Source organism: Capra hircus, chromosome 5 (assembly GCF_001704415.2).
Source record: "Capra hircus breed San Clemente chromosome 5, ASM170441v1, whole genome shotgun sequence".
In the NCBI taxonomy this organism is placed as follows: Eukaryota; Metazoa; Chordata; class Mammalia; order Artiodactyla; family Bovidae; genus Capra; species Capra hircus.
Window position 1 is genome coordinate 9,826,145 of NC_030812.1, and position 24,083 is coordinate 9,850,227.

The 24,083-nt window shown below is 37.4% G+C and overlaps 1 protein-coding gene across 1 annotated transcript in view; it reads left to right on the forward strand.

Annotated features, from left to right (window-relative positions):
- LOC102172692 (phosphatidylinositol phosphatase PTPRQ) overlaps positions 1-24,083 on the forward strand; it is a 244,157-nt gene that overhangs the window by 34,698 nt on the left and 185,376 nt on the right. Inside the window, exons 11-17 of the mRNA XM_018047601.1 lie at positions 6,002-6,185; positions 7,592-7,753; positions 7,852-8,031; positions 8,634-8,741; positions 8,875-9,156; positions 20,331-20,513; positions 20,871-20,972. Of these exons, the coding sequence (XP_017903090.1) occupies positions 6,002-6,185; positions 7,592-7,753; positions 7,852-8,031; positions 8,634-8,741; positions 8,875-9,156; positions 20,331-20,513; positions 20,871-20,972 (1,201 nt within the window). The remainder of the gene's footprint in view (positions 1-6,001; positions 6,186-7,591; positions 7,754-7,851; positions 8,032-8,633; positions 8,742-8,874; positions 9,157-20,330; positions 20,514-20,870; positions 20,973-24,083) is intronic.

The window sequence follows — 24,083 nt, forward strand, 5'->3', positions numbered from 1 at the left end:
CTCCAGCTCAGGATTGCCTGGACTATTTTTGTTAGCTTACTACACTAGTAGTTTTCCATTGTATAACAGTTTGCCACAAGCTTAAAACAATTCACATTCATCATCTCGCAGTTTCTGTGGGTCAGGAATCCAGACAGCTTGTGTAGGTTCCCTGCTTAGGGTCTCATAAGGCTTCAGTTAAGGGTCTTTCCTTCCTGTGTTCCCATATGGATGCTTACCTGGGGAAGAATCTACTTCTTGGCTGACTTAGATTTTTGGCAGATTTAATTTCCTTTTGATTATAAAACTGAGGGCCTTGGATCCTTGCTGGCCCTTTGGCTAGAGACTATCCTTAGCTCCAGCTCATAGGGGTCCCCCACAGTTTCTTGCCACAGAAATTCCCCAACATGGCCATCCACTTCATCAAGCCAGCAAGGACAGTCTGATGTAACCATGGGAGTGACATCCCATCCCCTTTCCCTTAGTCCATTGGTTGGATGAAAATCACACTTCCCACACAAGAGGAAGGGATTATATAAAAGCATGAACAGCAGGAGGTAGGGATGGTAGAAGGATCATGAGAGAGGCATTGCTCTACAGTCTGTGGGTTACAATCCATCCTGATTAAAGTATTAATGTATTTAAACTATAAAAGTAAATAAAAAAATGAGAATGGACTTGGAACATGAATATGCATCTATTTTAGTAATTAATGCTTTCCTATTGCAGCAGAAAGTCAGTTGATACTGTCTAAAATAAGTGACTCTTGGCAACACCATGGACTATACCGTCCATGGATTCTCCAGGCCAGAATACTGGAATGGGTAGCCTTTTCCTTCTCCAGGGGATCTTCCCAACCCAGGGATCAAACTCAGGTCTCCCACATTGCAGGCAGATTCGTTACCAGCTGAGCCACAAGGGAAGCCTCAGTGACCCTTAATGGAAAAGTAAAACATATTATCTAGTGATTTTAGAAGTAATGCCATAAGAACTGAAACAGAAATGATTAAAGGTGTTGCTTCCAGCAAATATACAAATATTGAATCATGTTGCACACTGGAAAGTTAATTTGATGTTATATGTTGATTATATCTTAGTTAAAAATAAACAATTGATCTCAAAAAAATGTTTCTTCTAGAGAGTAAGACTTGCAGTTGGAAAGCTACAGACAGGAAAATATTATTTTCATTGAAAATCCTTCATCATTGCTTGTATTTTTAGCTACCTGCATGCATCATGATGATGACACTTTTCAAAAAGCATTAAAATATAATCCTATGCTAGGTTTGCTCTGATATCATCACCCTTATTGAAATTTTTTCCAGTGACCTCTCATGACTTGTTTGTTTCTTAATAGACAGGCGTTATTTAAGCATGCTGAAATATGTATAGGATTTTACTCTCACTATTTAAACACATATTTGAAAAAAAACATTGAAATTTTAATCTCAGGGTTTGAGGACTTTTATTTCAACTTCCAAGTTTATATATGAAGGTAATCAATAACATAATCCAGCTTCTGCTAAAATATTTGATCAACTCTGACAGTAGGGTATCCACGACCATGTAGTCAGCTCCTGTTCTATAAGCTTTAAACCATGCTTCTTTGTGGTCTCACAGGCATACATTTATTAGGTAGCTGTAAAGTTCCAGGCACTATGACAGGTCCAGAACATACATAAATAAGAACCTACCATGTTCTTTAACAGTTTTGAACTGAAGTATTTGTTCTCTAGTGTTTACCAGTTTATCCCATTTCTTCTCTCCAGACCCGCACGGTAGCTTAGAGTAGCTTAGAGTCTGGGATTTGCAACCAGGGAAATGTATTACAGTCCTACCTCTGCTGTGACTAGTTTTATGAACTTGAACAGCTGACTGTAAAATGGAGATGATAATACCTTTCTCTTTGGGATATAATTAAGTGATCACACAGGTAAAAATATTTATCACTGTACTTGACACAAAGTAGCTTTTTTCACATTCATGCATTGGAGAAGGAAATGGCAACCCACTCCAGTGTTCTTGCCTGGAGAATCCCAGGGACGGGGGAGCCTGGTGGGCTGCCGTTTATTGGGTTGCACAGAGTCAGACACGACTGAAGCGACTTAGCAGCAGCAGCAGCAGCAGCAGCTTTAATGTTGGTATCTCCATTAGTAGTAATAATATACAATGATTTAACTTTTAATCATTTGAAAATAATGGTCACGATTTCCCTAAGGCTTAATATCCTCAGTTTCTCATCAGTCATTCATATGATTGATTACTCTCCTGTGTATTTATTTTCCAGTTTATCAATGAGCTTCTTTCTCAGCTCAACACTATATTCCACATATAGTTTGATGAAAGCCAAATTGAGCAGAATTATTTTCTCCTTTAGCATGAATTTTATGCTTCTATCAATGCAAAGAATAAAATTAATTTATTTGGGAGACTTATTCCACCTAGATGAAAGTATAAAAAATCCTTAAGTCCACTCTTCATTAATTGCTCCCTAGTTGAATTTCATACTCAGATCTCATTCTGTACTTCTGTACTTGTTTTTCAGATCAAATCCTGAGGGATTTTCTCCCCAAAGACATCTTGCTATATAGTGTCACAAATTTCTGAGGTTTTTATAGATACATCCTTTCATCCAACATATTTCTCAAGTATATAAATGTTTGTCAGTGGTGAACATAAGAACGCAAGCCAAATGCTTGGCCAGTGGCTCCAGAATGAGACTGAGAACAAGACTCGAAAGTAGTATAGGAATTCTAGAGATGTTTACTTTATTGAGCATTAGGAACATAGACAGAATCAAGCCTTAAGGATTTGTCACCCAAATAAGTGCAGAATGATACAGTTTCCATTAAAAGGCTTCCAAACATATACTAATTATAAAATTCTTTTTACCACTGGTTGAAAATAGTACAAATCATGTTATAGTTTATAATAAAATATGGAAGCATTTCTTAAGAATAAGTCAACGTTTTCATTAAACCAATTGAGTAGACTTCCAGAAAGTATAGATTGATAGATATAGTAAAGTTTTTGAAAATACAGTCATGTTAGCTATAATAAAGACTGTTACATGTAGAATCAGGTTGGTTTATTCAGGTGGATTAGGAACTGAACTCTGAAGACTTCTAATTCTTTCATATCAATTCCAAAGATTCCTAGGTAGCATATGAGAAGGCTTTTGTGCTGATGAATTGTGACATTGCCTGACTCAGTTGTTCTCGACTGAGGGCAGTTTTGCTCTCCAGGAGACATTTCTCGATCTCTCAAGTTTTCATTGTCACCACAGGGAATATGTTTCTAGTGGGTAGGGACCAGGGAGGCTGGTCCCTACAATGCCCTGCACAGCTCCCTATGACAAAAAAAATTCTCAAACATGGAATGTCATTAGTGCTGGGGTTGAGAATACTAGACTAACTCAATGAGGCCAAACTTGGGGGAGTTGTGATAGGCCTTTATTTCCTTCTCTATCAGTCATTTCCACTCCTATTTCTCAGCCACTTCTCATTACTTTCTTAAGTTCTGATTCTTTCCTATCATTTTTCTTTTTTTTTTTTAATTTTTATTTTTACTTTATTTTGCTTTACAATACTCCATTGGTTTTGCCATATATTGACATGAATCCGCCACGGGTGTACATGCGTTCCCAATCCTGAACCCCTCTCCCACCTCCCACCCCATATCATCTCTCTGGGTCATCCCCGTGCACCAGCCCCAAGCATCCTGGATCCTGTATCGAACATAGACATGGCGATTTGTTTCTTACATGATAGTATACATGTTTGAAACATGTATACTGTCATTTTTTCTTTAAATTATTTCTTTTTCATCCTTTGAAAAACCTAATCCCTGTTTTAAAGAGGCAAAGTGTAAGAAATATTCACAACGTGACACACTTGGTGATAATTAGTAACATCCTGGATTTTTACAAAACCAGTTGAAATTTATAAATGCAAATCACTTATAGTTAAGGAGGGTCCTTCCAGTGTATTTGGAAGAAGTTCAGATAGTCAAAATTTCTCAGTCACCTCTTAGGCTGGAACAGTACTTTTGTCAACAGAGATGCTTAACTTAGTTAATTGATGGGATACTATAGCTTAACTCTCAAAAATGTATCTGATGTTGGTATAAAATATTGTGAGATTTAACGCAAAATCATAGTTCAGGGGAAATTCTTTGTGTTACCCCCTTGTACCCTCTGTAGTGCTTTGCACACTGGCTTCTCAAAGGGTGGTTGATTGATAGTGGAAACAGCTGTGTGGTTCAGGCATAAACTATTGACTGGAATACCAGAGCATCTCTGAATTATGTGTTTGTGATTCATGCCTTCTCTGATTTCCCAGTGGAAGTAAAGTTGAAGTGGGCCTTGGAAGGTGGAAGATCTTTAGTTTGTTCCAAGTATGGTTCCTTACCCAGAGTGATTTATCATAATGTTTTTGAAGTAAATATTACTGATATCTCCCTGCTTTTCATCATGATACTTCCCTGGGTAAAGAAATAGGGTTTCGATAATTTTATCTTATAAATATAATTTGGAGAATTAAATATATCTTTGCATCTTTTCTTGATTTATTTCTCAGAAAAGTTAATGTTCAAATGATCTGCCTTTGTAACTAGTTAAGTAAGCAGCCTGAAAATTCCTTGCCTTCCTGATATTTTTCTGAGCACCTACTTAAAAAAAAAAAAACTAAATGCTTTATGTTCATAAGGAATTAAAAGCCTGTTTTGGGCTCAACTCAAAAAATAATTAAAAGATAGATGTATCAAAATTTATAAATAAAATCTATATTTTGAATTAATTAGAAATTCTGAGGTTGCAAGAACATTGATTTGGAAGGAATAGAGTGATCATCTTCTTTGAAAAAAATCTTCTAGAAAAAAAGGGCTTGGAGGTGAGTCTTGAAGAAATTGACTAAAAAAAGAGTAGTTCTTAAAACATTGTCTTTTTTCCCCCAATACTTCATTTTGGAAAATTTTTAAACTGGTATAAATGAAAGAAAAAAGAGTATAATGTGTATCCATTAACCTATCACCTGGATTCTATAATTATCAACATGCTGTCTTTGTTGCCATCTCTCATTTTTGCTGTTGATGCAGGTGTGTTTTAAAATAAATTCCAGAGTTCATATATTTTTGCTCTTACATGCCTAACTAAGTATGGATTCCTAAAAAATACTGAAATTCTAATTCATTATGTAATTCCATTATCACAATCAACACAATTATTAATATTGTCTTGGTATCATCTAAACCTAGATTATTTTCAGATTTTTTCATTTTGTCTCAATCTGTTATGCTGTGTGGAAAGAATGGAGAGAGTTCTCTTGTTGTCCTAACATAAAACTCTACTGTATATACTTGTAGTATGCCCATGATGTTTTATTTCATGTCATTATTTGCTACTTTGGTGGACTTGATTCATGTGAGGTACATTACGGCATCTTAGAACAATCACAATTACCTAAAATATTCCTTAGACCCAGAGCTTTACGTAGGTCTGTCTTGAACTGTTTGAAAACTATTGCCATGTAATTTTGTTCATGTCTGTAACTTCATTCGATTATAAGTTATAATTATTGACATATACCCAGTAGGCATGCAGGCTGCTCACACCTGGTGTACAAATGAGGACGTATATTGGCAAAGCAAACACATTTTAATAAGGCAGTAGGCCTAGACAACTTATTATTGGGTGGTAAGCAACTAAAATATCTTAGTCATGAAACTTTGCATGAGGATGGCTATTTTTTTTAAACCATTTTTTAGTCAGAAATAAATTATTTCCTTTTTTGCACAACACAGTATAGAGTTTTAAGATACGGAATTGATCGTAATGGGCTACAATGATGCAGGATTTTAATAGTTTCAGAATGAAAATTTGGAGTGTAAGGGAGACAGTAGTCATGGAAATAATATTATCTTTAAAAAATTTATCACTCCAAAATTACTAGTTGTTGAAACTAGTACTTGATTGAAGCCATTATTAAATGTAACCATCACTGTCTTTGCAAATACCTGTTTTCAGGTGCAGTATATAAACCCCATGGCTCCAGAAACTGTGAGCATAGTAGAGTCAATGGCAGGATTATTTGAGGGTTCAGCAGAGATGTCTTCTGATCTGTATTCACTTGCTTCAGTTATATATAACAGTCATCCACATAATTACTTTCCTGTGAGGGGCAGAGTTGAAGACCAGCCTTCAACATTTGGTAGGTACATTTTTTTTGCTCTGTGTGAAATGTATTTAAACCACCAGTACTAGCTAGCACAGATATGAACCTTAGCTCAGAGTTCAACCCAATTATTAATGGTCCATAGGCTAGAGTCAGTTTTTTTTCTTTAACTGTTGGATAACCTCATGTGGCAAATGGAAATGCCACACAGGCAGGAGCTGGCCCCTCCTAACCCATCTGACCTTCCTCCGGAGAAAGTAGCACCCTAGAGTCTCCAGCCAAGCTGCAGAGACAATCAGTTATTACAGTTGCCAAAGCAGGTGTGATGGGAAAGGATTAACATATCTTCAAATCATTCACAGGCCTCACACTCTCTGCAGCTTTTGACTAATAGGTTTTCAAATGTCACTGAAGGTAAATAGGTCAGAAAGTTACAACTCTAGTGCACGGGGTGATCAACAGGTGGAGGTGACCCCAATGACGTGGTGATGTCATTAGTGGATATACTTACTACTCAGGGTCAAGGGATCTTATTGTTTCTATAAGGAGAATGTCATATATAGTGAATTAAAAATATTTGGTTAGAAGAAGCAGATCTAAATTATCTCTGTTTTTTCTAAAATGCTAAGTGAGAAAAAAGGGTTTCTCTTGTTGTTTCTTCTCTAATTTGATATTTGTTCCCTTCCAAATTAAAATTTGTTATATTGATGGTGGAATTTGGCAAAAGTATCACATTGCATTCAATATGTGATTATTTCATTTACTGACATGTTTTTCCTGGGCAAAGAAGACAATTTTTAGAAGACACTAAAAATTAAGAGGCCCATGATTTCTGATACAGATTTTTTTTTAATACTTTGTTTGGCCTAAGCACTAATTATCACTGTTGGAAGTGCACAGTCTAAATAAGTTAAAAAAAAAAAAAAACTAGCTTATTTTTTGAAATAGGGATTTTTTGAAATCCTTGTTCAGATATATTTATGTGGCAGTTTTATAAGTATGCTTGTTAAATCATTAATGGATTTAGCAAATGTGTGGTGAGTTTTGAGTCCAAATAAAATCTTATTTCCATGATTTTTATATCATAATTCAGCACTGACTTATAATATTTCAATTTGATATCATTGCACAGTTGTTTTTTAGGAAAAGAATTCCTAACCTGTCTTTTTTAGAAAGTTATATTTTCTCAAAACACTAATCTCTTATTCTGGGATAGTGTATAACAGCTAGCAAAACTGTATTATGAGCACAAAATGTCTATATATGTTATTGGAGTACATTCAGTATATTTATTATTATGTGTCTACCTTTCATATAAGGGATTACATGGAGAGATTAATGGATAGTGTGAAATTGGGTTTAAAATTTCACTGTGGAAGCAAAATGATTTTGATCACAAAGCCAAATACTTGTTAAATTTTTTAAAAACTGATTTCAAATAGGAACTTCAAGGAATCAGTATATCACTGACATTGCTGCTGAACAGCTGTCCTACGTTATCAGGAGACTTGTACCTTTCACTGAGCACATGATTAGTGTATCTGCTTTCACCATCATGGGAGAAGGACCACCAACGGTTCTCAATGTTAGGACGCTTGAGCAAGGTAAGAATATATTTCCTTTGAAATAGCTGCCTGCAGATATTGCTCTGGTACATTGTAATACTTTTCATTCATATTAATTTTTCATTCTTCTTCTCAAGTGCCAAGCTCCATTCAAGTTATAAACTATAAAAATATTAGTTCTTCATCTATTTTGTTATATTGGGATCCTCCAGAATATCCTAATGGGAAAATAACTCATTATACAATTTATGCAATGGAACTGGATACAAACAGAGCATTCCAGATGACTGCTATAGATAACAACTTTCTCATAACAGGTAGAACAGAATTTTGTTTTGACATTCTTATTCTGATGGAAAATGCACATCTCTCTATGCCATTAAACACTGTGGGGTACATGTTGCATCACTGCAAATTTTGTTGTGCTATGCTCCCACGGATATCTTTAAAAATACTTGCAGAAATAACTTCATTAAATGTTGTTTTTCTTTCACTATATTTATCTGCAAATAAAGTCATCAGACCGCAGGTATCCTAAGAATATACTTGACCTACGGAATTTTATGCCTGATGCATCAAAATAACTCAGTATTGAAGGCTTGATTGGCTGAATGTGACCATCGGCTGAAGTAATTGAGCTGACGTGGTGTTTGTGCCAAATCAGCTACATTCCTTGCAGTGTGCCAAAAATTGCTTCTTCAGTCTCAGACCACTGCCTTGATATTTTAGGAGAGAACTAAAACCTCATCAAGATGGAAGGCTCCTATACCAAGGAAGTTTGGGAGATTGGGATTATAGGAGGCTGATTTAGAGAACCAGTCTCCCAGATAAGTTATTTTCACTAGCCTTGGTGTTAAACGGCACTAATCCAGGAATAGTATTCTAGGGACTTTGAACAAATGGCCTATTTTCCTTACAGGGTTAAAGAAATACACAAGATATAAAATGAGAGTGGCTGCCTCAACCACTGTTGGAGAAAGTTCTTTGTCCGAAGCAAATGACATCTTCGTGAGAACTCCAGAAGATGGTAAGAATGTTAGGTGCAGTTTTAATAAAAAGAAGCAAGTGGTGTTGCATGCTTACTGTCATCTCCCTCATGCTGCTTTAGTGTCTGAAGCAATAAACATGAAAAAACACACATATTGTTTTTTTTTCCCCAGAGCCAGAATCGTCACCTCAAGATGTCGAAGTTACTGATGTTACTGCTAGTGAAATAAGTTTGAAGTGGTCACCACCTGAGAAACCCAACGGGATTATTGTTGCCTATGAAGTGCTCTACAGAAACGTAAATACCTTATTCATGAAGAACACCTCAACAACAAACATAATTTTAAGAGACTTAAAACCTTACTCCCTCTATAACATTTCTGTAAGGTCATATACCAGATTTGGCCATGGCGATCAGTTATCTTCTATACTTTCTGTGAGGACTTCTGAGACTGGTAAGTTTTTTTCCCCATACATATTAATGAAGTAAACGTGGCCGATAATTGTCATATTGTTTTATATTTTACATAACCTGACGTCTGTCATTCTGTTCTGTATAATCCAGGAATTTATATGATCTTTGTGGGAAGGTGTGAGAAAAGACTTGCTGTGTAAATTTTTAAAATCTGATTTACATATAAGGGATTAAAAGTCAGTGGTTTTTTTTTTTTTTCCAAAGGAAGTATCTTGAGAAATCAAAAGTCCTTTCAGTGTACCTATAAATTAGGTTGCTTTGAAACTAGGAAATAGCAGAGACACATTCATAAGAATAGAATCCTATACTATATATAATCTATATAAATTCTGTATACATCCATATGCATCTATCTATAGATATATCTATATTTATACATGTGTATGTATAAATTTGTGTGTGTGTTAGTTGCTCAGTTGTGTCTGACTCTGCGACTCCATGGACTGTAGCCCAGCAGGCTCCTCTGTCCAAGGGATTCTCCAGGCAAGAGTACTGGATTGGGTTGCCATTTCCTTCTCCAGGGGATCTTCCCGACCCAGGGTTCGAACCCACATTTCCTGCAATGCAGGTGGATTCTTTACTGTCTGAGCCACACATGTAAAGATGTAAGTAGATATATATCAATAGATGTATAATCCAGGTATCCTGGTTTTCAGGCAGCTTCTTTGCCATCTGAGCCACCTGAGAGGCCCATAGATGTATATAGACTTAATACATGTAAATTCTATACATCTGTCTATGTATGTGTGTATATCTGTATACATTCTTGAGTATATATATATAGACAGAGGTGTAGAGTCTGAGCACAGAAAGGACATGCCTGGGAAGCCTTACAGGGGAGGTAGCATTTGACCTTAATCTTAAAGAATCAGGTGGAATGGACATTATATAGGTGGTTGTGGCCAGGTGTGTATCCCATATAAATGAAATAATGTAAGCAAACAGTTAATTGTGTTTCAGTTTCAGTGTATAAGAGCAAATAGCACAAAGTAAGACATTTGCCTGATGATCTTAGTGCATTGTTTATATTTTGCTTATAAACACATATTGGAGCATCACTTTTAGGCCAACTCTGTAGCACATGCCTAGAATTAAAACTAAATGTAAAGTTACTGTTTTATCCCTACATTTAAAAAAATAAATATTTGTTGACTAGCTACTGGTTGACGATTGGAGTCACTATTCCTATATATCATAATTGGCTAAATATCAGCAATTTCTTATGGTTCATCCAGATGCTATTGGTGAGGCCCTGTCTCTGACCTTTGAGGAATCAGGGATCTAGTAAACCAGCTTACTTTTGGGTGAAAGTACTCTCTTGAGACTGGTCACAGAAATTAATAAAATACATTGATATACAATTGACCATAGAGGATGACACAGATGGTAAAGAATCCATCTGCAGTGCAGGAGATCTGAGTTCGATCCCTAGGTTGGGAAGATCCCTTGGTGAAGGGAATGGCAACCCACTCCAGTATTCTTGCCTGGAGAATTTCACAGACAGAGGAGTCTGGGGGGCTACAGTCCATGGGGTCACAAAGAGTCAGACACAACTGAGCGACTGACACTTTTTTTCCACTTTTCATCCTCTTGAGACTGTCACATAAATTAATAAAATGAAATGACATAAAACTGTCCACAGGGGATGACAACAGTTGTAATGGCAGGAATGAGTAATGAAAATAGTGTTTTTTAAAAATCATCATAAATTGTATATTATGGTGCAAAATAATTGTTATTATATATATTAGCATGCTTCATTGCTTTTATAAATATATGGAAAATAAGTATTTTTGAGAAAAGTCTCTACCTGGTTTCATTTTACACCATGTCAAGGAAAGAATCATATTTTAAGTACCTGCAGCATATTCTTCTATTGACTTTCACAAAATTTGTCTTTTTAATTCTACAATAAAGCAATAAGGTATTATTATCTGCATTCCTAATGAAAAACTGAGGTCTGCGAGGTTCATCCATTCAACAAACATTCAGCAAATAATTTATACTATAGCAACCTTTCCCTGGGCTCTATTAGCACTGCAAAAGAAAGTGAATTCCCACCCTCCTAAAGTTAATATTAATTACTGGGTGTTTCACAGGCAATGGAATCTGCATCAGTGACTTTTCCTCTAGATCATGTCTAATACAATTGAACCACCAATTGGAGTTCCTTTTGCAACAGAGGTGGCTAGAATTTTAAACACCATCTCAAGGTGTCATTTGAAGCAGGATGTACTCAGGAGCAACTGTTTTCTCCCAGGGATCAATGTTCTTGTTAAATACAATAAATACACCCTCTACTCTTACTCTAAAAATCAAGATCCCACTTTTCAATAGTTTCATGAGAAACTGAGAGCTGTGCTAACTCAGCTAAGTAAACAAGCCAACTGCAACTAATTAATAATATTAATGCTGCTAGTTACAAATAGGAGTAAATTATTTGTTCAGATGTTTTATCTTGATTGGGGAATTAGAGTTTATAATGCTTGAAAGTAAAATCCTCATGTGTCAAGCAGGAAAAATCAATATAGGATTGATCGTGTGTGTGTGTTTTAAGTATAGAATGTGCAGTTAGTAAACAAACGAGATTAGTTTATATTTTCTCATACTTAGGTCACAATAACCACATAAAGAACTTTAAGTGCCCATACAGATTACCCTTTGATGATCTATATATGTACATTTTCTTTCCTTTATTTTTTTAAGATATAATTTTCTTTACAGTAAGCCTTAACCACTGCCTTGAGTAAGTCTGAATTGGGGCAATAACTCCTAGGCGATTGTAACTTAGTTGTTGATCAAAACTTTGTGTGGGACTGTATAAATTTATTCATGTTAATGAAAGGCATTTTATTACTTTCTCTATGTGACATTAAAACTATCTATGCCAAACAATAATCTTCTGGCATACCCAAGATAACGTCCCACTATTTTAGGATGATCATGAACTAAATTATTTATTTTTAGTTTTTAATAGCTCTAGCTTATTCCAACTGATATAATAATTATTTTTCATTCATGAGTTATCCATTTTACGTGATACTTCTACAATTAGAAGCACCATGCTATTTCAGAAAAATTTAAATATGTGATTACTCTCCAAAATCACCAAGTCATTAAATCTATCTTGCTTTATTTTCCCTGAAGATCTAGCATGGGTTATCCCCTAAGGAGAAATGAATAAAAACACATAGGATGTCAGCCTGGGGTCAGGGCTGCATATTTATATCCTGACTACTGGTGGTAGGCAGGTAAATCCACAGGGATGAGTTAGCAAATTCCAATGAGAATTTTTCAAAATCCCAAGTTCTACTGATTTATAAAGTTCAAGTATAGCATCACTAATTCCTTTTTTCCTTTGCAATTAAAGAGCTATTGAATTCAATCTTACTTTCCTTAGTTGTAAGTTTCTCCTTTGTTTTAAATATGTTCTGTACCACCTTAGGCATAGGTTTTCATTCACTGAACAGACTTTTTATGGATTCCATATCATGTACTACCACTGAACTAGGCACTATAGTTACAGCAGTAAATAAGGCAGGATTTCTGTCTTTCTGGAACTTAACATTCTCGAAGGGTCAGAGAAGACAAGCCAGTAAACAAATAATATATATGATTTTTGATACTGGCAAATTCCTTGAAAAAAAAATATCAGGGAAAGAAAAGAAAGTTATGGAAGAATGAGCAGGCAATTTGAGATGGAAGACTGAGAAAAGGCCTCTCCAAGGAGGTTATCTTTGCCTAGAGATATTAATAATGTGTGAGATTTACTTAGATGAGGATAAGGAAGAAAACGTTCCAGAGGAGGAATAGCGATTACCAAGTTCCTAAAGAGGGAAGGTGCTTGGTGTGTCTGAGGGAGAGGAGACCATGTCTCTCATTTGAGCAGTGTGAGCTATGGGATAGAATTCACAGATGAGGGGGAGAGAGAGGCAGAGGTGGGCCACACCTTCGTGGGCCCCATACTAAGGTATGTGATGTTTAATTTCAATGTGAAGCTATTGGAGAATTAGGCGATGAGAATTTGGTATGTTTTAAAAGATTTCTTCTGAATATATTGGATGTGGGAATAAAGAGGAAACTCAAGATTTACTGTCAGGTTTTTGGCCTAAGCATCTTGGTGAATGAGGTGCCATTTACTGAAATGAGGAAGTCTGGGGAGGAGATCAGGTTGGAGAAATCTTAGGAGTTCATGTTTTGAACATGTTTGAAATACTCAAGTGCCTGTCGTGAAGGCAGTTGGGCATATATGTTTAAAACTCACAGAAAGGATCCAGGGTTGAATATACAGTCTAAAAGCGTCACCATATGTTGGGTGTTCAGAGTCAAGGATGAGGTAAAGTCACATGAGGGTAAGTGCAGAGAGAGTTGAAAAGAAGCAGACTGCTGTGTCCTCGGGTAACAGGACACGGAGACTTCGGGAAGTCAAGGAGGAGCCAGTCAAGGACTGAGCAGGAGTGGCCAGTGAGGTCGGGGGAAAGTCAGGAGAAGGTCATGTCTTGGAAGTCTAATGAGTAGATATTTTAAATTAGAAGCAACTTGTTTCCTATGTCAAGTGCTGCTGACAGTGAAGTGTGGTTTAGTCACTAAGTCGTGTCTGACTCTTGCTACCCCATGGACTGTAGCCTGATGGGCTCCTCTGTCCATGAGATTTCCCAGCCAAGAATACTGGAGCGGGTGGCCGTTTCCTTCTCCAGAGGATCTTCCTGATCCAGGGAACGAACTTGCGTCTCCTGCATGGCAAGCAGATTCTTTACCACTGAGTCACCAGGGAAGCTCCTGACGGTGAAGTGATAGCACACAGTTGATTAGTGGTTTGGCAAGATGAAGGTCATTGATGACGCCATGAGAGTACGTTTCCTGGTTAAAAATGAGGAGAAAATGCCCAACTGAAGTGGGACTAAAAGAGCATGATAGGCAAGAAAGTGGAGAAAATGGGTAAAGGCAAGGTTTGAGAAATGTGGATATAGAGTGGAGGACAGAATAGAGCAATAACTGATGTGTGTTTACGTGTATGTGATGTGTGTGTGTGTGCGTGCTGTGCTCAGTCACCCAGTCGTGTCTGACTCTTTGCGACCCCATAGACTATTGCCCACCAGGCTCCTCAGTCCATGGGATTCTCCAGGCAGGAATACTGGAGTGGATTGCCCTGCCCTCCTCCAGGGGATCTTCCCAACCCAGGGATCAAACCAGGGTCTGCTTGCAGGTGGATTCTTTACCTGCTGAGCTACCAGGGAAGCCCCGTACAGTGGATGTGTCATGATAGAAATAATTCAGTGATGAGAGAAAAACTAAAAATACAACAGAGAGGAAAAAACGTCAAGTCTAAAGTCTAACTAGGTAGATGGAATGGAATTTAGTGCAGAAATAGACTAGGTTTTAGATAAGAAGGCAGTTAAAGGTGAGTGGTAGGAAAACATATAGTCTTCTTTGACTGTTTTTATTTTCTCGATGAAATTAGAAGCAGGTTTATCAGGCTTGAATAAAGAGAGGGAGGAGATACTGGATGTTTGTGGAGAAAGAAGATGGTGAAAACAAGCATAACAGTAGAAGACTGAATTAACTGAAAAATAGGCTTCCGAGTGATGGAAAAAGATTGAGATTTGAGGTTATAAATTAAAGTAAGGCTAGTCAGCATGGAGTGGTATTTTATTCAGACATGTTCACCTGTTGCATTGCGGATGTAGACTAGCCCTGAGTTCAGTTTAAACAACGTTGAAATTTTGCCAGAAAAGTAAGATAGAAAAAGGAGTTGGTGGAGATTGCTAGGGAGTGACTCTAGTGATAGACTGTCTGAGCTGAGTAAGCAGGGAGCTGAGGATGTTAAGCGTGGTGATGGACGGTAAAGACTTGGTGAGTGTCAGTGACTTGTTGAACTGACAGTGTAGTGGTTGGTCAGCTGGAGACGTAGATAGTTGCCAAAGAGAGGAATATTGGCAGTTATTGGTAATGAAGGCCTCAGGTGTTGCTATGAAGGTTGCTGATTAGAGGGAGGCGGAGGAAAAAAATATTGGAATTGTGGAGCTCAAGGAATCTAGAGTCTAGGGAGTTACACAGGTTATTTCCATGATCCAACCAGTCCATTCTGAAGGAGATCAGCCCTGGGATTTCTTTGGAAGGAATGATGCTAAAGCTGAAACTCCAGTACTCTGGCCACCCCATGCGAAGAGTTGACTCATTGGAAAAGACTCTGATGCTGGGAGGGATTGGGGGCAGGAGGAGAAGGGGACGACAGAGGATGAGATGGCTGGATGGCACCACGGACTCGATGGACGTGAGTCTGAGTGAACTCCGGGAGTTGGTGATGGACAGGGAGGCCTGGCATGCTGCGATTCATGGGGTCGCAGAGTTGGACACGACTGAGTGACTGAACTGAACTGACATCTCACAGTGGTAGAGAGGAGGTCAGTTGTCAGGTGACTGCATTTTTAAGATGTTTGGAGAAATGGCAGAGAACCACTGGATGATTGTCTTACAAGAGGGGTAACACCTAGAGTTTTTCAGGAAGAGGAAAGAACAAACCTTGATACGGAAAGGGCTCTAGGCCCTATGGTTCCAGAGATGATGAGAGAAAAACAAATAGCTGCCAACCCAAGAGTGTTATGTTGTAGTATTCTCAAGCAGTTTTAAGATTTCACTTAGAGCCAGAAGGTTAAGGAAGCAGAATACTTGAGGATTTTTGTCAATTTAATGCATTGGTTTAGGAAGACACTAGGGAAGATTTTGAGTTGGGGAGGGATTGTAGGATTATATTGTTATATCAAGCTGTGCATCGAATTAAAGTTCTTCCCAAAGTTTTGGAAATGTCAGCATTTTTATGGAAGTTTTTCCTGTTAAGTCTGCCTTAGATGCAATACACTCCATAACAGGTAACAGTGGGGGTGAGGGGTACTTTTCTATATTTTCAAGGATCTGAATTTTCTTTATTAAATTTATTAGTAGCATATTTATATCCATTGTATTTAGAATACCAGTAAAAAGGTTGAATTCTTTCTCTTGAAGGAAAAGAACTTGCAATGGCATTATGAGTATTGGCAATAATAATATATATATCTAATTTATATTGTTTAAACCTCAAGTTAATCATTATTGTTCTATGAAGGCAATTTTAAACCATTATCTTTCCAACTATGGTCTTTCATCTCCTGCAAGTATTTTTCTGTGTAAATGCATTGCTTACAGTTTCAGCTAGTGAGATTGCACTGATGGCTTTCTCTTTGTTTCTGACTGGCTGACTATGTTGGTATTTTGCTCTTGTTAATTTTTCTGCGTAGAGAATTCCAGTAGTTTTTCAATTGGTATCACTTTTCTGTCTAATTGTGACCTAAGTTAAAGTTGAGTTTCTTCAGAGAGAATGTGTGTTTGCTTCTGCTAATTGCTTTTGAGTAATGGCAACTCGGTATTACAAATTCATTTTAATTTCTATTCTGAAGTAGAGGTCTTTTTCAGGCTGCATTTGTTGTTCAGTTGCTCAGTTGTGTCCAACTCTTTGCGACCCTGTGGGCTATAGCATGCCAGGCTTCCCTGTCCATCACCAACTCCCAGAGCTTGCTCAAAGTCATGTCCATTGAGTTGGTGATGCCATCCAACCATCTCATTCTCTGTTGTCCCTTTTCCTTCTGTCTTCAATCTTTCCCAGCATCAGGATCTTTTCCAACAAGTTGGCCCTTCACATCAGGTGGCCAAAGTATTGGAGCTTCAGCTTCAGCATCAGTCCTTCCAATGAATATTCAGGGCTGATTTCCTTTAGGATTGACTGGTTCCATCTTGCTGTCCAAGGGACTCTCAAGAATGTTTTCCAGCACTACAGTTTGAAGGCCTCAATTCTTTGGCTCTCATGCATTTTTGGGCTTCACTTGTAGCTTAGTTGGTAAAGCATTTGCAATGGTAAATGTAAACAGTCTGCAGTAGATAAAGAATCTCGTGCAATACAGGAGACCTGGGTTTGATTCCTGGGTCAGGAAGATCCTCTGAAGAAGGAAATGGCAACCCCTTCCAGTATTCTTGCCTGGAGAATCCCATGGACAGAGGAACCTGGCAGACGACAGTCCATAGGGTTGCAAGAATTAGACATGACCTAGCAACTAAATACCACCACCATCCTTTTTTATCATATAGCTCTTGCGCCTATACATGACTATTGGAAAAACCATAGCTTTGACTATATAGATCTTTGTCGGCAAAGTAATGTCTGTGCTTTTTAATATGCTGTCTAGATTATAACTTTTCTTCCAAAGACCAAGCGTCTTTCAATTTCATGGCTACAGTCACCATCCCCAGTGATTTCGGACCCCAAGAAAATAGTCTATCCCTGTTTCCCTCGTTTCCCCATCTATTTGCCATGAAGTGATGGGACCAGATGCCATGATCTTCATTTTTTGAATGCCGAGTTGTAAGCCAGCTTTTTCACTCTCCTTTTTCACCTTCATCAAGAGGATCTTTAATTCTTCTTTGCTTTCTGCCATTAGGGTGGTGTCAAATGAATATCTGAGACTATTAATATTTCTCCTGGCAGTCTTGGTTCCAGCTTGTGTTCATCCAGCCCAGCATTTCACACGATGTGCTCTGCATCAAAGTTAAATAAGCAGGGGTGACATTATACAACTTTGACATACTCTGTTCCCAATTTTGAATCAGTCCATTGTTCCATGTTGGTTCTAAGTGATTATATATGTTCCATGGATCTGGGCCACGTATGCTCATAGGGATAGGCTTACAGTTCCAACAGTGCAGAGGGTTTTTTTTTTTTTTTTCTTTTTTCCTATTCCACCTCTCCATCCAGAGGCATGATGAGAGGAAAAAAGTTACTTTTCTGTCCTCTTTTTCTTGGTAGGTTTCCTTCTCACTCCTTGTTCTGTGAGAGTGAGCATACCACATTGCACAAGTCAGGTGCATACCACTCAGGTTCTCTTCAACTCTGCTGAAGAATTCAAAGTGCCCCCAGAACTGGCCCATATCATGGGTCTTGCTGAAATTGCATTCTTTGGGGATCCAGCACTTGATGCAGGGATATTTTTTACCCTTCTCCTGGCCTAGGGTTTTACCTTCTTTTTCTGGCTCTTCACACAGCAGTTAATACCGAAACTCAAAGTCACCAGAATTGACCATTACCCTGTAAGTCAGAGCAGGCTTTAGTTCCAGCTTTCATATCAGGACTCCTATTTTTAATGTTTTTTGTTTGTTTTATTTATTTTTGTTTGTTTGTTTTTTTGTATTTGTTTTTGGTCCACCATAGATTTCTGACTTCTTTGCCAGCTCTGCAATTCCTTACAAGAAAAAGCTTAACTTTATGTAAAGTTTTACTCCTTTTAATTATAATGATCATTCATTTAATGTAGCTTTTCCACTATCCAGTTTTCTAAAATTGGAATCCCACATGTAGTATTAGTAGTTGATTATATGTAGAGAACCATTTTGTGGCCATTACATTCAATATGATAAAGGCATTAGTAGGTACAGGAAACTGGTGTTTTATTTACTGATAAATTGTATCCCTGGGCTTCCCTGATGGCTCAATGGGTAAAGAAACCGCCCGCAATGCAAGAGAAACAAGAAATGCAGGTCTGATCCCTGGGTCATGTAGATCCCCTGGAGAAGAAAATGGCAATCCATCCAGTATTCTTGCCTGGAAAATCCCGCAAACAGAGAAGCCTGGTGGGCTACAGTTTGGGAGGTCACAAAGAGTTGGACAAGACTGACTAAGCACACACATCCTTGCTGCTGCTGCTAAATCGCTTCAGTCGTATCCGACTCTGTGCGACCACATAGACGGCAGCCCACCAGGCTCCGCTGTCCCTGGGATCCTCCAGGCAAGAACACTGGAGCAGGTTGCCATTTCCTTCTGCAATGTATGAAAGAGAAAAGTGAAAGTGAAGTCAGTCAGTCATGTCCGACTCCTAGTGACCCCATGGACTGGAGCCCACCAGGCTCCTCTGTCCATGGATTTTCCAGGCAAGAGTACTGGAGTGGGGTGCAGGAGACTGTTTTGTTACCAGGTTATTATATCCTTTCCTATTATCTAGCAGAGGATCCTTGCCTTGTCACAGATCATATTGTATATCAAAACTAATCTATTAACCATTTAGATGTTGTTATTAATGGAAGACAGAATCAATTTTTGAGTGTTTTCAAGTTCCCCTTCTTGTACAGTTAGCCTGTACCTGTGGGCCCTGAATCCACAGATTCAACCAATTGTGCACTGAAAGTATTTGAAAAAAAGTTGCAGAAAAAATGTTCTAAAAAGCAAAACTTAAATTTCCTGCATGCTGGCAGGCAACTATTTACATAGCATTTCCATTGTATTTACAATTGTTTACATAGTATTTCCATTGTATTAGGTATTATAAATAATCTAGAGATGATTTAAAGTATACAGGAGGATGTCATTAGGTTCTATGCAAATACTGTGCAATTATATATAAGGGACTTGAGCATACTTGGTGTTTGGTATCCATGAAAGGCGTCGGGGCATGGGGGCCCTGAAACCATTTCCCTGCATGTACTTCGGGACCACTGTATCTGCATGTTCTGCTCAGTAAGACAGTTTAGTATAGTCTCAAGTATTTTGATAAAAAATATCATCCAATAAACTCATAGATAGAGTTGCAGCATGAATTTTCTTTGAGATAAAAATTTTCTTGTACAGTTGCAAGTGCTATAATATACCCATATTTTTCTATGTTTAGGATATTTATTATAATTGCATTCTAGCGAATGTTCTGGTGTGTGTGTGTGTGTGTGTGTGCGCGTGCGCGTGTGTGTGTGCGTGTGTGTGTGTGCGTGTGTGTGTGTGTGTGCTTTCCTGGTGGGTCAGTGGTAAGAATCCCCCTATAATGCAGGAGCCACAGGAGATGTAGGCTCGATCCCTGGGTGGGAAGATCCCCTGGAGGAGAGCATGGCTACCCACTCTAGTGTTCTTGCCTGGAGAATCCCTTGGACAGAGGAGCCTGGCAGGCTACAGTCCCTGGGCCACAAAGAGTCAGACATGACTGAAGTGACTTGACAAGTGTGTCTATGTGTGTGTATCCTAGACCATTGGGGTGAAAACATCAGCAGAATACATTATTAGCGTAGAATTGTTTATGCTGTGTGTGTGTGTATATATATAATTTTATATATATACAAATATATAAATATATATATAATTTTTTTCAGTGCCTGATAGTGCACCAGAAAATATTACTTACAAAAATATTTCCTCTGGAGAGGTTGAGCTGTCATTCTTCCCTCCAAGTAGTCCCAATGGAATTATACAAAAGTATACAATTTATCTAATGAAAAGTAATGGAAATGAGGAAAGAACGATAAATACAACTTCTTTGATCCAGAATATTAAAGGTAAAAAAATATAATGTTGGATATTTATGTTTATTTTGACTGAGTGACCACAAATCGTTGGCTTGTTGTTGTAAGTAAGTGCGAAGTGTAGTTAGTTTTATGCAGAGTGTGACAGTTCCGGCTCTTTGGTTCAATAAGGTAGGAGTCTATTACAGAGCACATGAAAAAAGATTCAGTTCTTTTCCACATTTTCCTATATTGTTCTGTCTTCATAATAGGAGTTACTGTTCCAAGAACTACATTTTCAATTAGTTTTCACTTTTGGAAGGTTGTTAAGAAACATTTCATAGTTTTTTTTTTTTCCTGCATATAATTAAAGGTTATTTTGTAAGTCTTATCTATCTTATTTCTATTTAGGACTGAAGAAGTACACACACTATACAATTGAGGTGTCAGCTAGTACACTCAAAGGTGAAGGAATTCGGAGTGCACCCATAAATGTGCTGACTGAAGAAGATGGTAAATATAGCAGTGAAGAGTTGATAAATTTTTAATCTGTCACATTTCAAAAAACATGTATATAAAATGAAGATATAGTGTAAGAATTCTCCTTGCCTTGAGTAGCACTTACGTGCTGCATCAGCTTTATATGGAGGTTTCATTGCCATGGTTTAAAAGAAGCTTGCAAAGTCATATTTATGTTTAGTAAAATCAGGTATAAAATGCATTTTTTTATTCTTAAGTCATTCATATTCTGTAAAAAATCAGTAATTTTTTTTTTCCATGGGAATTTTTAAGGCTAAAATTTTGGTGCAAATAGCTTGAACATCAATCTGGGTATGTTATGACCATGTTTTTCACTTTTAACATTCACAAGAATAGACATTTAATAAGTTTTGTAGTAGATTCTGTTATGTCAACCTGCAGCGTTTTTTAAATTTATTTTTTATTGAAGGATAAAATGTTGCTTTACAGAATATTGTTGTTTTCTGTCAAACCTCAACATGAATCAGCCATAAGTATACGGATGTCTCCTCCCTTTTGAACCCCCCTCCCATCTCCCTCCCCATCCCACCCATCTAGGTTGATACAGAGCCCCTGTTTGAGTTTCCTGAGCCATATGACAAATTTCCATTGGCTATCTATTTACATACAGTAATGTAAGTTTCCATGTTACTCTCTCCATACATCTCACCCTCTCCTCCCCTCTCCCCATGTCCGTAAGTCTGTTCTCTGTCTGTTTCTCCATTGCTGCCCTGGAAATAAGTTCTTCAGTACCATTCTTCTAAATTCCATATATATGTGTTAGAATATTTACCTTTCTCTTTCTGACTCACTTCACTCTGTATAATAGGTTCTTGGTTCATCCACTTCATCAGAACTGAATCAAATGCATTCCTTTTTATGGCTGAATAATATATACCACAACTTCTTTATCCATTCATCTGTCGATGGAAATCTAGGCTGCCTCCATGTTAAGCTATTGTAAATACTGCTGCAAGGAACAATGGGATACTTGTGTCTTTTTCAATTTTGGTTTCCTCAGGGTATATGCCCAGGAATGGGATTGCTGGGTCATATGGTGGCTTTATTCCTAGTTTTTAAAGGAGTCACCATACCATCTTCCATACTGGCTGTATTAATTTACATTCCCACCAACAGTGCAAGGGTGTTCCCTTTTCTCCACACCTTCTCCAGCATTTATTGTTTGTAGACTTTTTGATGATGGCCGTTCTGACCAGTGTGAGTTGATTTTGTAGTTTGTGGTTTTGATTTGCATTTCTCTAATAATGAGTGATGTTGAGTATCTTTTCATGTGTTTGTTAGCCATGTTTGTTTGTTTGTTTCATAAGTTTTCTTTGGAGAAAAGTCTGTTTAGTTCTTTCCCCCACTTTTTGATTGGGTTGGTTGTTTTTCTGGCATTGAGTTGTATGAGCTGCTTGTATATTTTGGAAATTAATCCTTTGTCAGTTGTTTCATTTGCTATTATTTTCTCCCATTCTTAGAGTTGTCTTTTCACCTTGGTTATAGTTTCCTTTGCTTCACAAAAGCTTCTAAGTTTAATCAAGTCTCACTTGTTTACTTTTGTTTTTATTTCCATTACTCTAGGAGGTGGGTCACAGAGGATCTTGCTTTGATTTATGTTGTTGAGTGTTCTGCATATGTTTTCCTCTAAAAGTTTTATAGTTTCTGGTCTTACATTTAGGTCTTTCATCTATTTTGAGTTTATCTTTGTGTATGGTGTTAGGAAGTGTTCTATTTCACTCTTACATGAAGCTGTCCACTTTTCCCAGCACCATTTATTGAAGAGGCTGTCTTTGCCATATTGTATATTCTTGCCTCCTTTGTCAAAAATAAGGTACCCATAGATGCATGGGTTTATTTCTGGGCTTTCTATCTTGTTCCATTGGTCTATATTTCTGTTTTTGTATCATTGCCACACTATCTTGATGAATGTAGCTTTGTAGTATAACCTGAAGTCAGGAAGGTTGATTCCTTCAACTTGATTCTTCTTTCTCAAGACTGCTTTGGCTATTTGGGGTCTTTTGTGTTTCCATATGAATTGTGAAATTTTTTGTTCTAGTTCTATGAAAAATGGCATTGGTAATTTGATAGGGATTGCACTGAATCTGTAGAGTGTGTTTGGTAGTATAGTTATTTTCACAGTATTGATTCTTCCTACCCAGGAACATGGAATATCTCTCCATTTGTTTATGTCATCTTTGGTTTCTTTCATTCGTGTCTTATAATTTTCTGTGCACATTTCTTTTGTCTCCTTATGTAAGTTTATTCCTAGATATTTAATTCTTTTGGTTGCAATGGTGAAGGTACTTGATTCCTTAATTTCTCTTCCTGATTTTTCAATGTTTATTGAAATGCAAGTGATTTCTGTGTATTGATTTTGTATCCTGCAACTTTGCTAAATTCAATGAATAGCTCTAGTAATTTTCTAATGCTATCTTTAGGGTTTTCTATGTATAGTATCATGTCATCTGCAAACAATGAGAGCTTTACTTCTTCTTTTCCAATCTGGATTCCTTTTATTTCTTTTTCTTTTCTGATTGCTGTAGCTAGGACTTCCAAAACTATGTTGAATAATAGTGGTGAAAGTGGACACCTTTGTCTTGTTCCTGATCTTAGGGGGAATGCTTTTGGTTTTTTGCCACTGAGAATAATGTTTGCTGTAGGCTCATCATCTATGGACTTTACTATGTTGAGGTCGGTTCCTTCTATGCACATTTTTTAAGAGTTTTATCATAAATGAGTGCTGAATTTTGTCAAAGACTTTTCTGCATCTATTGAGATTAGTATATAATTTTTCTCTTTCAATTTTTTAATATGGTGTATCACATTGATTTGCATATATTGAAGAATCCTTACATCCCTGGAATAAATCCAGCTTCATCATGGTGTATGAGCTTTTTGATACATTGCTGAGTTTTGTTTGTTAAAATTTTGTTGTGGATTTTTGCACCTATGTTCATCAGTGATATTGGCCTGTAGTTTTCTTTTTTGTGTTGTCTTTGTCTGGTTTTGGTATCAGGGTGATGGTGGCCTCGTAGAATGAATTTGGTAGTGTTCCTCCCTCTGCAATTTTTTGAAAGAGTTTTAAAAGAATAGGCATTAGCT